Here is a 16,280-nt window from a genome sequence, read left to right as displayed (position 1 = left end):
TGGGGGCAAGGCTCTTGCGGCGAGGTGGCCAACGTAGTAAATTGAATAGGGGAACAAACTTTGCTTGCAAGGCAACCTTCTCTCAGCTAACTCCGCCCACCTCACTTCTCAAAACAATAAAAAAGGAGTAAATCTATTTTGAGAAGTTTCAGGCACTTTCTAACCACATGGAAACATTAGAATTGCATAAGCCCTCATGTTCATACCTTGTATGGGTCATACAGCATACGTAAACAAATTTACATAAGACTTTGTAAAAAAATACATGAAATAAAAAAAGTTAATTCTTAAAAATAACAAATTTACATATACTGACGAATGAAAAATGCAATTACACAAATGACAAAAGTCTTATGTAATTTACATACATTACTTAAACCCACATGAGAGGAACTCACCTTACGAGCTGGCTATACATTTCTTGAATACACAAATGAAATACATGAATAAAATATTTACTCTATACTAGTCCAGCTTCGTAAGATAGCTCCCCACAAAAAAATGTTTATTCCAGGCCCGAATCCACCAATTCAACCCAATATGAATAATCTACAACAACGTTATCTTTACCGGATATATGCTTTACATTAATACAATATGGTTGCAAACATAATGACCACCTAGTTAACCTCTGATTATTATTCTTCATTTTATTAACAAAAGTTAAAGGATTGTGATCCGAGTAAACTGTAATTTCTTCATTCTATGATCCGTTCATGTAAACTTCAAACTTGTTTATTGCTGTGACTAACGCTAGTAGTTCCTTTTCAACTGTTGAGTAGGCTTGTTGGTGCTTTTTCAGCTTCGGCAACATAAAACAAACAGGGTGAAGAATTCCTTCCTTGTCTTCTTATAATAAGACAGCTCCAATCCCATTATCCAACGCATCCACTTGGATAAGGAATTTTTTATTGAAATCAGGTGCTTGGGGTATCAATTTCAAAGTTAATATGGCCTTTATCCTGTCCAAGGATTCTTGGCACTCGGTGGTCCATACAAAGTTTTTCTTGAGGCTAGTCGAATCCGTCAAGGGAGCGACTACAGCCAAAAAGTTTGGGCGTAAACGTCGGTAGAATCCTGCTATCCCCTAAAATCTTTGTAATTGCTTCCTCGTTGTGGGGGGAGGGGTGAGGCTTTCCTTATTCCTTCGACGTTAGTGGCTACCGTGGCGGTTTGTCCTCTTCCGACTTCAAATCTCAAGTACCGAAAGGTTGACTTTCCAAATTTTCTCTTCTCCAGGTTAATCTTCAGGTGTACTCCTTGCAGCTTTTGAAATACCTTCTTCAGGATTCAGAGATGTTCTTCCCAGGTCGATGAATATATCGCAATATCTTCTAGGTATACGCCTACTCCCTCAATCAATCCTAGAAGGTCATCCATCACTCCTTGAAAGGTAGTGAGGCTGTTCATTAGACCAAATGGTATGACGCTGTATTTATATAACCCAAACAGGGTTATAAAGGCTGATAACAATTTTGCGTTGTCGTCCAAAGGAACTTGGTAATAGCCTTTGAACAACCCAATCTTGGACACGAATCTCACTTGTCCAATGTTGTCAAGTAGATGGGTTATGAGCGGCAATGGATAATTATTGGCTACACTAATCGAATTAAACTTTCGGTAGTCCATACACATCCTGAAAGATCCGTCGGGTTTCTTCACATGCAAGCATGGAGAACAGTAAGGGCTAGAACTTTGTTTGGCTAATCTGTTTTGTAACAAATAGTCGACTTCTTTTCTCATGACTTCTCGGTGATACGGCAACAGTCGATAGGCGCGTTGTTTGAACGGTCTTTCTGGGGTTTTGAGGTGTTTCTCATGCCTCGTTAAGTGGGTTTGTTTCGGGACGTCCGAGACAATTTCAGGGAAACTTTTAATCAATCGGCTTGATCCCTCTTGATGCTCCTGGTTCAAATGAGTTAATTTCTCTTCCAAGTTCCGAAGGATGGACGAATTATTCACTTTGCTTCCTGCCCCTACCTCATATCCGTCGTCGTCTTCCGTGGATGGTATGGTTTGCAACATACACACCTGAGAAGCTTCGATCTCGTTTTCACTTAGGTATCGTTTCAGTAGGTTAACGTGTACTTCCCTTTGACTTTTCCTTCTTCCTGCAAGGTCAGGTCACTGATCTTCTCCAAAATCCTGAATGGTCCTTGGAACTTATTGGTGAGTGGGAATCTTCTTATTGGTAAGAAAACCAACACCTGTTATCTTACCACAAACTGTCTATCCTTATTTTTCATATCAAACCTTTTCGTTACTTTTTCCTTGACTCGTTTTCATGTTTTCTAGGGAAAATTTTCTTATCTCGCCGATCTTTTTCCTCAAATTCTTGACATATTCTTCATCCATTTCCTCTCGATCCTTCCATTTTTTTGGCCAACATTTTAATCGGTCCTCTTACTTCTCATCCAAACAATTTCTTTCGGACTACATCCCATGCTTTACGGTAGCATTGCGTACCTCAAATAACATCGACAGTAGTCCGATGTCCCATTCATTTCCTGTTTCGTTGCAGTACTTTGTTAACATAATCTCCAGGGTTTGATGAAACCTCTCTAATGCACCTTGGGTCTCCGGGTGACAAGCAGTAGATAGTGTTTGTTTCACATCCAACAGTTTCATCACACCTCCTGAACCAATTTTGACGTGAAATTTGTTTCTCGGTCACTCTGAACGATTTCCGGAATACCAAACTTAGTAAAAAAGTCTAGTAACTTTTCGGCGATTACTTTGGCACTGATGTTCCTGACGGGTAGGGCGTCTGGGTATCTCGTCACTGGACACATCAAGGTTAACATATATTTGTAACCTTTCTTTGTCCTTGGTAACGGTCCCACAATGTCGATCATTACCTTGCTGAAGGGTTCTTCTCACATTTCAGTCGGGCGTATGGTAGCTTTCTTGATGTACTCGTTAGGCATTCCAGCCATCTAATAAACGTGATATGCGTGGCAAAACCGGCTTACGTCCTTATGCATGCCTGGCTAGAAAAAGTGTTTCATAGTCTTCTCTGTCATCTTCCTAATTCCCATGTGTCCCGTCTCATGTGCTACGGCAATCACCTGTCTTCTCAACGGTACGGAAATCAAGATCTGAGGTATATTCCACATTCGGCATTCCCAGGGATATCGGCGGGTCTATGCTTCCTCATAAGTAACCCTTCTTTAAGATAATAACAGGTGGGAGACTGCTGCACCTCCGTCTCATCCACCACACGGTACAATAACTCTGTTAATGTTGAATCCTTCTGTTGCAATCCTATCAGCCTTTTCCTACTCACTTGTCCTACTTCCACTTCCATTTCCTCATTGTCTTCTTGTCCACTCGTCTGTCGTTCCTCTTCTCTCGGGAGTTCTCCTCTTGCGTACCATCAAGGGAATCCTCTTCTTCTGAATTTAAATCCTCCAAGTTCATAGCTCCTTCGGTTTCTCTTTCTTTCTCTCTTCTTCTGCAGCCACTCTCTTCGTCACACTCCTAGTCGTCACACAACTAGGAAACAGATACGGGTAGTCCTTCTCGAGTTCAGTTATAGGACTTTACTTCAATGGTTTCTCCATTACAATGGGACAAGGCACAAATGGTGCTCCACCAACCTCATTACCCAGAAGGATTTCTACTCCTTCGACAGCCAATGATTCCTTTACCGCAAAATCAAAATGACCTGTCACCAACTCGCACGACAGTTTCAAACGGCAAATAAGGGTAACCTCCTCACCTCCTATTCCCTTCAAAATGGCTGAGTCTCCTTTGAGAGACTGTTCCACCAACGGATGTATACCTCATGTCACTATACTATGCTTACAACCTATGTATCGCAATATTTTGACCGGGGTCTGCTCACTCCCATCTATTGTGGCTAACATACCTTCATAAATATACGGCTTAAAGGGATCATCGCTGTTTGGGGTAGTCCTGTTCGTCATGTAAACATTAGCTGGCTTATTTTCCTCATCGTCCTTTCCCGTTTGTTTCTTCGTCTTCGCATTCTGTGAAGTTGAATTATCCTTCACCACTTGGGTGACTGTTTTTGTATGGTTCGACCAACATTCCTTATGGATATGGCCTTCCTTGCTACACTTATAACAGACAATATTAATCTTCTGCACTTCTTTCCCAATACCTGAAGGAGGACGATACGACGATTGTTGCTGTAGTACTATCGCATTCTGCTTTGGAACAGTACCAGTGGTACTTCCGCTGTAACTATTGAACTTGTTTACATAGTTGTTACTGAACTGGTTTCCATAGTTCGGCGAATACTTGACACTTGATTGGAACGACGGTTGAAACTTCATACCCGAGGAGGGTTTACGACTGTTAATATTATAATCTTCATTCATTGAAGCGGTTTTATCACGTTTCTTCACCACTCTCTCTCTCAAGTACATTCAAATATAGTCAGGAGTCATTCGTAAATATTGTTCCAGCACTATCACTTCTTCTAAGCCTGCCCTCTCTCTCATGTTAGCAGCCTCTATCCATCTCTTAAAACATCGTCGTACCTGATAAGCGTAATCAAGGAAAGTCATTTTCTCGTCCTTCCGCAAACTTCAAAATCTTTCATTATAGTATTCAGGGGTCATCTGATACACTTGTAGCAAGCTCCTTTTAACATTTTGATACCCCTTCCTCTGGTCCAGAGACAAGGCAAGATACGTACTGCATCCTCTTCCAATCAAGACACTCTGTAATAACACAGACCATTTATCTTCTGGCCGTTCCATCATCGACGCGTCTGTTTCAAAATGATCGAAGAATTTGTTGGAAGCTTCTTCTGTGAATTTTGGAATTAACCTCTGGGCATTCGTCACATTGAACGCTGGATTGTGCAATGCAGGGATCATCTCTGTCTGCGTTGCCGACCTTGCACGAGCATTCAAGAACTCCAGCTCCCTTGCATGTCGTACAATTTCTCTTGCCTCTTCTTTCTCTTTTTCTTCTCGTTCTCTCTCCTCTCTGTCTTTCTTCTCGTCTTGCAGTAGTAGTAGTAGCGGTGGTAGTTGAACTGTAATGAAAAAAACTAAATATCAAATTGTTAAAGTAATCTGTATACAGTATTTCCTAGCTCTACAAACCCGAGTCGTTTAGGTAGGGAATATGTTTTCAGCACTACCGGCACGGCCATTGAATCAATTTTAATGAGCAGTTATTAGATTGATATATTTATTATTATTACTAAATTTTACACAATGAAGCTGTTAAAATAAGAAAGGCTTGTATGTTGAGGTCTGTTTGAGGTATTACTTTGGTAATGTGTTTGTTCTTTTGAAGGGTGTATTTTTCCACAAATAAAATACCTTCATGAAATTTTATCGAGTCAGATGATATACTATATGTATAAAGTAGTAATATTTATTGTTTTTAATTTTGGTTAATGGATCTTGTTGTACGGTTTTTTAGAATTGAGGTTTTTAGTCGTGGATGCTAAAACTGCTATTGATTTATTTTACATTATTCATATAACAAATTATTGATTGTTTTTTGCTTATAGAATCAGGTGGAATTGGATGCTGAAATGAAGTTCTTAAATGATGAACACCATAGATTGCAAGAAAAGATGTCTGCACTTGTCTACAGAGAGAAACGTTTAGATGAAGAAGAAGAAAGGCTAAATGAACTGAACTCAAAATTGGAGCAAGAAAAAGCAAAGGTAAGTTTCAGTGTTCCATTGCTAGATTGACATTTTTTGAGAGCTATGATGAAAATCATTGCAAGTATTTTTTCATTAAAATCACAATTTGCATTTACATTAAGGGTGACTTTTGTATTAATGTATTCTAGTTAGTGTTCTCTCAATTTATTATTTTTTTTCTGTTACTATTGATATCTTTTATGGATCCGTTTCCTACTCCTAACAGGTTTCTTCAATTTAGGGTTTCCTTGGTCCTTCATCATTGTACAGTATTATCAACATATATACTGTATGGCTATGCTCCTCATTTTTTTCACCCAGAAGCTTTTCTGCTGTCTGCGTCTAAAACCTTTACAACATCTCTTCAACATGCAGGTGCATAGCTTTTATCATTTCAGTTTAGTCATCTCACATCTAGCTTTCCTATATTCTATGCTTTACCTTCCCCCTCTTTATTTACTTACATTTAAGCATAGATTCTTTTAGTAAGACCTATGAGTATATACAAATGAGAATCATTGGTGTCAATAATCCACCTTACTGATAAACATTACCTTAGGATAATTTATCAAACCCTGAATCCCCAAAACCCACCTAAATTTTTACCATATTGACAACCCTGATACCTCCTATCCTGTAATGCCGTAGGCAACACTGACGGCTGAACCGAGAACGAGAGTTCAATCATCTCTCTCATCAGATGTTTTCGAGCGGCCACTTTTAAATTTTAATTACCTTTCTTTGCCCATAGCTCCTTCAGTCATGTGTTTATGGGTGTCTTTTATAACTATTACCAGTGTTAGTTGCGATGTGTTTAATCTTGTTGAATTGCCGATAATCCGGTAGTCTTTTGTTGTGCAACCTGAATTATTCTTCTTTATGGAGTGTCAAGATCCATTGGCGATTCCTCCATCCGACCCTGTCAGGAGCTGCCCTTCCTTTGGGATTCACATGAATTATAAGGAATATGCCCCCAAGAAAGTTGTGCCAGTTGCAGTAGTAAGGTTTATAATCTTTCCTCCTGCTGCACATTGTGTTGTTCCTACCCTGAAAGTAAAATTACTGCTTACGTCAAGCACCAAAAGTCATTGCAGCGAAAAGGGACTTTCAAAGAAAAGGAAAAGTCCACAGGTAATGAATATTTACTGTACCTGTGTTTTGGAGCCTCCGGTCCTTATCCCTCGGTTACAAGGTATTACGATCCTTTTCAATCGGTTGTTTTGCTTGTTGGCTCGTCTGCTAGATAGTTAAGGTTTAATTCTTTAGAATGTTCTTGTTGGCAGAAGTTATTATTATTATTATTATTATTATTATTATTATTATTATTATTATTATTATTAGCTAAGCTAAAACCCTAGTTGGAAAAGCAGGATCCTGTTAGCCTAAGGGCTCCAACGGGGAAAAAATAGCTCAGTGAGGAAAGGAAATAAGGAAATAAATAAACTATATGAGAAGTAATGAACAATTAAAATGAAATATTTTAAGAATAGTAACAACATTAAAACAGATCTTCCATATATAATTTATAAAAAGAGACTTATGCCAGCCTGTTCAACATAGAAACATTTGCTGCAAGTTTGAATTTTTGAAATTCAGTCGATTCAATTGGGCAGTAATTATCAGGACTTGAGCTACCCCAAATGCATTTGCTTAATGGAGTAACATTACCAATTTTCCAACAAGGGCTAAAAGAATGTCTTTTTGCTAACTTGCACAAAATAGCAGATAACTTTCGAGCGAACAAATATGTAGTCTATAAAAAACAAAGGAAAAATACCATTTGGGTCTACACCTCCATAATCATCAAGTTCCATTAACAGAGCTTTAATTTCACAAAATCAAAAAGCTAAACTAGTTTATTTAGCCTCAGGAAAACAGGAATGAGGAAGATCAAGTTTCTCATTACTTTGCTTACTGTCAAACACATCAATCAAAAGGGTTGCCTTTTCCTTTTGGACAGTGAGTTACAGAGCTATCTGGTTTAAATAAAGGAGAAGCCGTTATGTCTACACCAAAAAGTGTAGATTTAAGGGTTGCTTACCACTTATGTTCTTGTGTTGCACCGGAAAGGGTTTCTTTTATGGCTGAATTGTATTCTATTTCAGTTGAAGCATAAACTCTGAGCAAAAGCTTTAAGCTGAGTATAGTTTTTCCAAGTCAAATCTGATCTGTTATCCTTTTAAAGATGATAGGCCTCCTTCTTTTCCAAATAAGCACGTCTACTATCATCATTGAACCTGGTTTTGTCTTTCACTCGGTACCTTAACACATGAGAAGGGATACGCCTACCAATTATGTTGACTAGATTCTCATTCAAAGGAACAACAGGCTCAACACTATTATACAATTGTAACCAATTCAAGACCAAAAGATCACTCAAAATGGCATTCCAGTTTGCTTGATATTTTATATAAATCATACATGAGTATGACACATGAGAAACAGGCTATTCAGTCTTCACTACTACTAATGAAATCAAGGCATGATCAACTGTCCCAACTCGAGAACAGGCTTTACTTGTAATACCACCAGGGCAGTCGGTGTATACGAGGTCCAAGCAGTAACTAGACCTGTGAGTAGCTTGACTTATGATTTGTTCACAGCCTGATTCAGAGGCAAAGTCTAAAGCTCTGAAATCATGGCGATCAGTAGGAGAAACAGAATTTAAACATTCCCTATGGTAAGCATTAAAATAACCAACAAAAACAAAAGATGCATTTCTATCATCTTCTTGTATCATAACCATAATGGTAATAAGACAATGAAAGATAGAATCATCCATATCTGGATTCCAGTAGATCGAACACAAATAGAAGTTGTTATACTTGCCACAACCTTTGATTACCTGAATCTCAGGACATCCACATTCATAGCAGGACTTATGATAACCAGACTACTTATTCATGATATACACCGCCATTCTCCTAGTCCTAGGAATAGGATTGTGTTTCAAAATTATTGGCTTCTTAAAGCCAGTTATAAGGAGCTCTGATGAATGGCTCATATTTGGAACCAAAGTTTATGAGCACAAAAGAATATCATACTGTCTGGACACAACTTGAATATATGCATGCAGACCATGAATAACGCAATACAGTAGATGGCACTGACGAAGTCTAGGACATATCGGTTCCGGATTTTGATCAATGTCTCTGGACAGGATAAATATTAATGGCAATAAAAAAGAGTTATTATACTTGCAAACTAAATTAACAATGATGATAACAAAAACAATATGTACAGAAATATAAATAAAGTGATTGATAAAACCCATAGACTACAGATAAAAGGTTGGAAAAACTGATCGTGGCAGAGCTGATACACCATGCAAGGCTAAATACCCTCCTGGATAGCCACTTCAACTAAAGGGAGGAGAGTAAGGATGGTTTTGAAAAGATAAAGAAACCAGTAAGGAAAAGACAACCTCTTGATAAACCACCAGACATCCATGGCTCTTCTATTAAGCCTCCCCAACACACCATTTCAAAAAACCAAGAGGAAGAACAATGAAATAAGAATAGTGTACCCGAGTGTACCCTCAAGCAAGAGAACTCTAAACCAAGACAGTGGAAGACCATGGTACAGAAGCTATGGCACTACCCAAGACTAAAGAGCAATGGTTTGATTTTGGAGTGCCCTTCTCCAAAGGACACTCCAAGGATATAGCTGTTAAGTTTAATAAGTTGACCAAAAAATTAGAATTAGCTTTTAATCAAATATCTAATAACGTTGCTAATTCCATTCCATCTCACCATCAGGTACTTGTCAACAGTACCCAAGATAAAGGTGCGAACCCTGACATGGCGTAAACCTAGGGGAGAACAGGTCCAGGTGGGTGCCTGACAGTAAATTACCTTACAGATCCCCTGGTGTTCCTTTAGTAGTGCCAAAGAGCACTCAGGTGAACTTTTTGCTTAGGAATAAGTGTTAGACCTAAAATATTTAGTCATTAATTCTTAACCAAGTGGCAGAAAGAGGCCAGATTTATAGGTCCGATTTAGATTAAGGAGGGGATAAGGAGGTTAGATCGAGAAGTTTAGATTTCAGGGATCCCCTAAACGAGGATCAGGATATAGAGTTTAGGAAGATATTTGATTTAGTCCTAGGATTTCTCCCTCAAAATAAACCAAAAGTCCAGCCCCCCCCCCCCCCCCCCCCTCCTCTCGATGTCTTACTGAAGCAGTTTTTGGATGGCCTGTCTCAGTTACGTACTCTGTTATGTTTTCCTTATCCAAAGAGATTGGAGCAAGTTAGATCAGACATCTCTACTAAAGTAGTTAAGTTAGTCAACTATGAAAAGTTTTTCTTCTCCCCTCAAGTTCTGAAAGGGACTTTATTGAGTTGCAGATGATTCGTGCTTTGACAAACCCTCACATCGAACTTGGAGTTTGAATGTCTTTTAGGTGGGGTTTTACCTTTGCAGAAGTCTTCAATTCCTATTCCTCTGGAGGATATGCAGTCTATGGAATTTGTTCTCAGCTTTTTGCAGGAAACCCAATCCTTAAATATGTGGCTTTTGGGCAGCCTTTTAAGATACTGTATATCAAAGACTCAGGGTTTGTTCCTCTAGATGCTCCCTTGCTTTAGATATTCTGCTCCTCAAGCTCCCCATCTTCGGTTTGTCAAAATTTTACTGCGTCCAGTCTGCAGGTCTTTTTGGTCTCTGTAAGGTATCAGAGATTAATTTTTCTCTTCTGCCTTCCTCTGTCGCAGTTCATCAACTGTCTTGACTCTTGGCCTCTTTTGCTTTCTCGGAACTCCTTTTTGACAGTTAGGTATTGTTGGAAGTGCTGTCCTAGGGTTAAACATAAGGCTTGTTTTGGAAGGATTTGTCCCTCTTCTTCTTCGACTGGGTTTATCCCTCTTCTTTTTCGACTGGGTTTATCCCTCTTCTTCGACTGGGTTTGTCCCTCTTCTTCGAATGGGTTTGTCACTCTTCTTCGACCCTTGCTGCTGTTGGCTCTCCTTTGGTGGGCTCTATATCTCGGTCTTCCAGTCCTTCCACTTTCTTGTCAGGGTTATTTTCTAGTAGATGAAATAGACCATCTTGGCTTTCATGTAAAGCCAGAAGGAAGTTGCAATAAGAGATTATCTTCTGCTTCCTCTCGTGGAAGCAGGGGTTTTTGGGAATGTGAGTCGTTACCTCGTCTGGAGGAGCCTGTTGGGGCCTGACTCTTGCACCATTGCCCAGCTTAGCATCAGAGAGAAGCGGACCAGTGAGTGGTGGGATTTTAAAATCAGGTTACTGGATCCCGTTTGCATCAAAACTTCCTCTTTTTCAATATTAATCTTACCCGATGATCATGTAGCTGTCAACTCTGTTGCCCAACAGAAATCTAAGGTCGGGATACGCCAGCGATCGCTATACAGGTGGGGGTGTACACAACAGCGCCATCTGTGAGCAGGTACTCAAGTACTTCTTGTCAACAAGAACTCAATTTTTCCTCTGTCGTGCCACCGGCAAGACCTACTAATACGCCGTCCCTAACTGGATTTGTTTTCACAACTTTTTGGTGAAGTACACTATTCCAGTTTTGAGCTTTCGCTATGCAGGGGTTTTATATTCATTTCAAAACTTGAACTCGTTTTGGATAGATTTAATTATGGTGACGAAGAGAGTATGGACTCTCTTTCACTTTTAAATGGCCGACCCTTCCCTTAGACGGAAGTGTTGGTGACGAAGAGAGTATAGACTCTCTTTCACTTTTTAATGACCGACCCTTCCCTTAGACGGAAGTGTGTTTAGGTTTTTGGTAATTTTGCTTAACAAAGTTATAGATTTATTTTATATCTCTCCGCCATTTATAGGCCTCTTCGATTAACTTTCCATTTATTATAAACTTATAAAAATTAATTTTTATGTTTGTTTATATGCGACCTTTCCTAATAGTAGGCGGTCCTTACTTGGAACCGAAGTTAATTAACATTGAGCCCGTCATATCGTATTTCCTTTTAAGAATTTATGCTATTTTAATTTTAATGTTTTTGAAAGAATTTCTTTGATAGTCTCGTACTGTTTTCAAAGATGAACTAACGTTTAGTTTAGTCTCCGCAGTTGTTAACGTTCAGAACGTTCAACATGCGCTCTATCGTTACGATAGAGAGAGAGTATTTCACGGTTTCACGTTGCAGTAAGAGTAATCCGATTCTAGCGTTTCGTTCATTCTTTCTTAGCTTAAATGGTTTTAATTCTAATAAAGGAACTTTTTATTTGGGAAACCTTTCAGTTTTTTTCCTTTAACAAATAATATGTTTTAACGATATATAATTGGGCTCATCTCTCAGGTTCTAAGTCAAGAGAGAGAGAGAGAGAGATAGAGACGGAGGGAGAGAGAGGAGAATAAACGTTTCGTTCAAGCGGGAAACGTTGTTCTCGTTTTTTACTCTTCTCCCTAGTCGCTATAGGGGAAGAAGGTAAAACGTTTCTAGAGTTTTATTCTTGTTCCCAGGCTTTATGCGGTGAGAGATTTTAAACGTAGTTTATTTGATCTAGTGTTTAGTCTCTTTTCCAGCCACTGAATTCTTTATCTTTCATTAGGTTTTTCTGTTACATTGTAAAACTGTTTTCGCAATTACTACCTTTTAATGAAGGATAGGATTGCGTGTGTCAGGTACAAATCACTTAAAGTTTCGAGTTCAGTGAAATAAGTGCAAACAGAAAATCAAAAGTGATAAAGTGATATGCGCAAAGTGTTACAGTGTTGCGTTCGAGGGTTCGTCTGTTCGTGCCAGTTGTTCACCTAGTCCGATACCTCTTACAAGCTCCCAAGCCCAGGGGAGAAGTAATGTCGAAGGACTTATGGGTTCCACAGGTCTTGATCGACGAACAGACGTTTCCCTCCGTGGTTTCGGGTGTATCTACACACGTTGCCGACGTGATCACCCCACCCACACAAAGACGAGAGAGCCCATTTATTCCTCGTCTGCGGAAGAGGTTTCTCGCAGAAACCATGGACCAAATCTTGCAGCTTTTTAGTGCAAGTCGGTCCCTTCCGCGCAAGTCCAACGGCCTAGGTGTAGCCACTGGGTCAGTTCGGACTCGCTCCAGTCATCCGACGACTGCACACCTCCCAAGAGAGGCAAGGTGGTACCGCAACAGGCAGTAACTCCGTCTGTTGCCGCACCAGCTGTTTTAGACCCTCAGTCACAACGGACAGTAGCTCCGTTTGTTGCCGTCTTTCATAGACCCTAGTGGTCCATGCTGCAGACTATACAGTCTCAGCTTGCTCCTTCATGCAGGAGTATCGTGCTGGAAGGTTGACAATGCACCTGTTAATCTACAACCTGCCACGGTTGTGCGCTCAGCAGATACTGCGGCTGCCTGCTCCCACACTCCACCTGTGAGAGCTCCACCTCCGATGCGCAGTCGACCCTGCCAGACGCATGTTCATGCTGCACCCTCCATTGACATGCGTGAGCTACCGCATCAGCAGTGGGAAGGTGCTGTAGAGCTGCCGTGTTTTGACACAATGCGGCATGCTCCGCAACTCATGCGGCATGCTCCGCATCCCATACGGCATGCTCCGCAACCCACGGCAGTCCCTCCCACGCACCAACACTCCGCTTTTGTTGTTGCCAGCTCCCACACTCCGACTGCGGAGAAGGTTGACGATGCACCCGTGGGCCTACACCTACCACGGTTGTGCGCCCGGCATGGCTTCCTGCTCCCACACTCTTGTTGTGAGAGCTCCTCCACCCATGCACAGTCAACCCTGCCAGATGTATGATGACTCCCACAGACACACGGAGCACTCCGTTGCCGTGCGTGAGCTACCACAAGCTGCCGTGTTTTGACACGGTGTGTCAGCCTCCGCAACACACTGTGGTTACCGCCACTCGCCCGCAGCAAACTAGTCAGTCAGGAGTTGAGGCTTCCCCACACAACTTTGGTTGTTGCCAACTCACAGACTGTCAAACAGTTACATGACGTTGCCTTCTGGTCTGCTACTAATACACCAGTGCTGTATGTCCTCACGCTCCTGTTGTGGTTGACTGTTCAGTTTTTGACAGTTCACAGACTGTCAAGCAGTTTCATAACGTTGCCTTCTGGTCTGCTGCTTTTGCACCAGTGAAACCCTCACTGAGATAACCTAGCTTTTCTCGGACATGGTTCCTGTAGATGAGAAAGTGCTGTTCTCCCTCCTTCTGATATTCCCTTGAGGACTCTGTCATTTGGAGAGGAGCCTTAAGCTGTTTAGCCTCCTATGGACTTTAATTAAAGCATAACATGCTTCCAGGGAGGGTAAATGGTTCCGCTTCAGTCGCTAACCCCGTCTGTTGCCACACCTGCTCCCATAGACCTTGGGCTTTGTTGCAAGACATGCAGTCCAAGCTTAGTCCTTGATAGAGGATTTTTTACGGAGAAGAACCTTCTTGCCAACGACCTTCCTACCGGTTGGTTGTACGCCCTGTTGACGCTGAGGTATCCTGCTCACGCCCGCAGTTGAGATGGTTCCTCCACCGGTGCGACCCAGTGTGGGTTGCCAGTCGCACGTTGACGTTAAGCTACTCTCGGAGGTGGTTGTGGACGTTCAGTGTGTCACTGGGAAGACGTTCAACAACCAGCAGAGGTGACTTGTTGTGACGCAGTGCGGCAACCTCAGCAACCCGATAAGGGGTTGTCTGCACTACCCAGACAGTCTAGACAGTTTCGGGTTGTCGCTGTACTTCCTCGCATCCCCATGGTTGACAGTTCACAGACTGTGCAGCAGTACCATGATCTTGTGTCCGGCTCCGTCACGCATCCACCAGTGCGACCGGATTCAGCGAGTCAGACGTTGCCCACTCCGTTGCCGTTTCCTCATCAGTTTCGGATGAGGAACCCTCTGATGAGGACATGGCTGAACAAGACGATCAACCCCCAGCCCTGCTATCCATCCAGAAGATGCTGAAGAAGGAATACGGCCCTGTCAGGCTGTGGATGAGTCTGGTTAAGACACTGTCATCCGTGGTTCAATTGGTGTCACTTGGAAGACTACACCTCCGTCCTCTTCGGTTTCATCTAGCTCTTCACTGGAAAAGGACAAGACGCTAGAAGCGGTCTCGATCCCGGTTTCCGGAAGATAAGTCTGGTCTAACCTGATGAAAGGACTTTATCAACCTTTTATAGGGTCTTCCCCTGACTGTTCAGACTCCCAACCACGTTCTCTTCTCAGACGCATCGGACGTAGGCTGGGGTTGCGACCTTAGGCGGTAGGGAATGCTCGGGATTGTGGAACTCGAGTCAAAGGACAATGCATTTTAACTGCAAGAAGCTTCTGGCAGTACGTCTGACCTGGAAAAGCTTCAGGTCTCTCCTTCAAGACAAAGTAGTGGAGGTCAACACAGACAACTCCCTGCTTTGATGTTCTTCTCCTAGCAAGGAGGGACCTACTCTCTGACATGGTGCGAGTTAGCTAGTGACCTCCTCTCCTGTTCAACAGGTCTAGACTTTTCACGAGTAACAAGTTTCTTCCAAGGCAACTTGAATGTCTTAGCAGATTGTCTCAGTAGGAAGGGACAATAATTCCAACATATTGGACCCTCCACAGAGATGTATGCAAGAGACTTTGGGTCACCTGGGGCCAGCCAACCATAGATCTCTTCGCAACCTCGATGTCCAAGAGGCTCTCAATACTTTGCTCACCTATCCCGGACCCAGCAGTGGTTCTTTTAGATGCCTTTCTACTAGATTAGTCTCATCTAGATCTATATGCATTCCCTCCGTTCTAGATTGTCAACAAGGTACTGCAGAAGTTCGCCTCTCACGATGGGACAAAGTTGACACTAGTTGCTTCCCTCTGGCCCGCGAGAGAATAACTTACCGAGGTACTTCGATGGCTAGTAGACGTTCCCAGAACTCTTCCCCTAAGGGTGGACCTGCTACGTCTGCCACGCGTAAGAAGGTACTCCAAGGCCTCCACGCTCTTCGTCTCACTGCCTTCAGAGTATCGAAAGACTCTCGAGAACTAGAGGTTTTTCGAAGGAGGCAACCAGAGCGATTGTTAGAGCAAGGAGAACATCCACCCTTAGAGTCTACCAATCGAAGTGGGAAATCTTCCTAAACTGGTGCAAGTCAGTATCCGTATCCTCGACCAGTACCTCTGTAACTCAAATAGCTGACTTCCTCTTATATCTGAGGAAAGAGCGATCTCTTTCAGCTCCCACTTTCAAGGGTTACAGAAGCATGTTGGCATCAGTCTTCCGTCACAGAGGCTTAGATCTTTCCAACAATAAAGATCTACAGGACCTCCTTAAGTCTTTTGAGACCACGAAGGAGCGTCGTTTGGTTACACCTGGTTGGAATTTAGACGTGGTTCTAAGATTCCTTATGTTAGACAGGTTCGAACCACTTCAATCAGCCTCCCTGAAAGATCTCACCTTTAAGACTCTTTTCCTGATATGCTTAACCACAGCTAAAAGAGTCAGTGAGATTCATGCCTTCAGCAAGAACATCGGATTTTCATCCGAAACGGCTACATGTTCTACATCTTGGTTTTCTAGCCAAACACGAGCTGCCTTCTCGGCCTTGACCAATATCGTTCGTTATGCCAAACTTATCGTATGGTTGGAAATGAACTAGAAAGAGTATTATGTCCTGTAAGAGCTCTTAAGTTCTATTTTAAAAACCTTTACGAGGCCCGTCTGAAGCTTTATGGTGTTC

General features: G+C 41.8%; 1 protein-coding gene across 2 annotated transcripts in view; it reads left to right on the top strand.

The window, feature by feature from the left end:
• LOC137625696 (fas-binding factor 1-like) overlaps window positions 1–16,280 on the top strand; it is a 247,161-nt gene that overhangs the window by 141,369 nt on the left and 89,512 nt on the right. For both annotated transcript variants that reach the window (XM_068356609.1, XM_068356604.1), the window contains exon 6: window positions 5,498–5,656. In XM_068356609.1, the coding sequence (XP_068212710.1) occupies window positions 5,498–5,656 (159 nt within the window). The remainder of the gene's footprint in view (window positions 1–5,497; window positions 5,657–16,280) is intronic.

The sequence above is a fragment of the Palaemon carinicauda genome, chromosome 2, assembly GCF_036898095.1.
Source record: "Palaemon carinicauda isolate YSFRI2023 chromosome 2, ASM3689809v2, whole genome shotgun sequence".
NCBI classification, from domain to species: domain Eukaryota; kingdom Metazoa; phylum Arthropoda; class Malacostraca; order Decapoda; family Palaemonidae; genus Palaemon; species Palaemon carinicauda.
The sequence above is the reverse complement of the archived record's forward strand: the minus strand, read 5'-3'. Positions and strand labels throughout refer to the sequence as shown.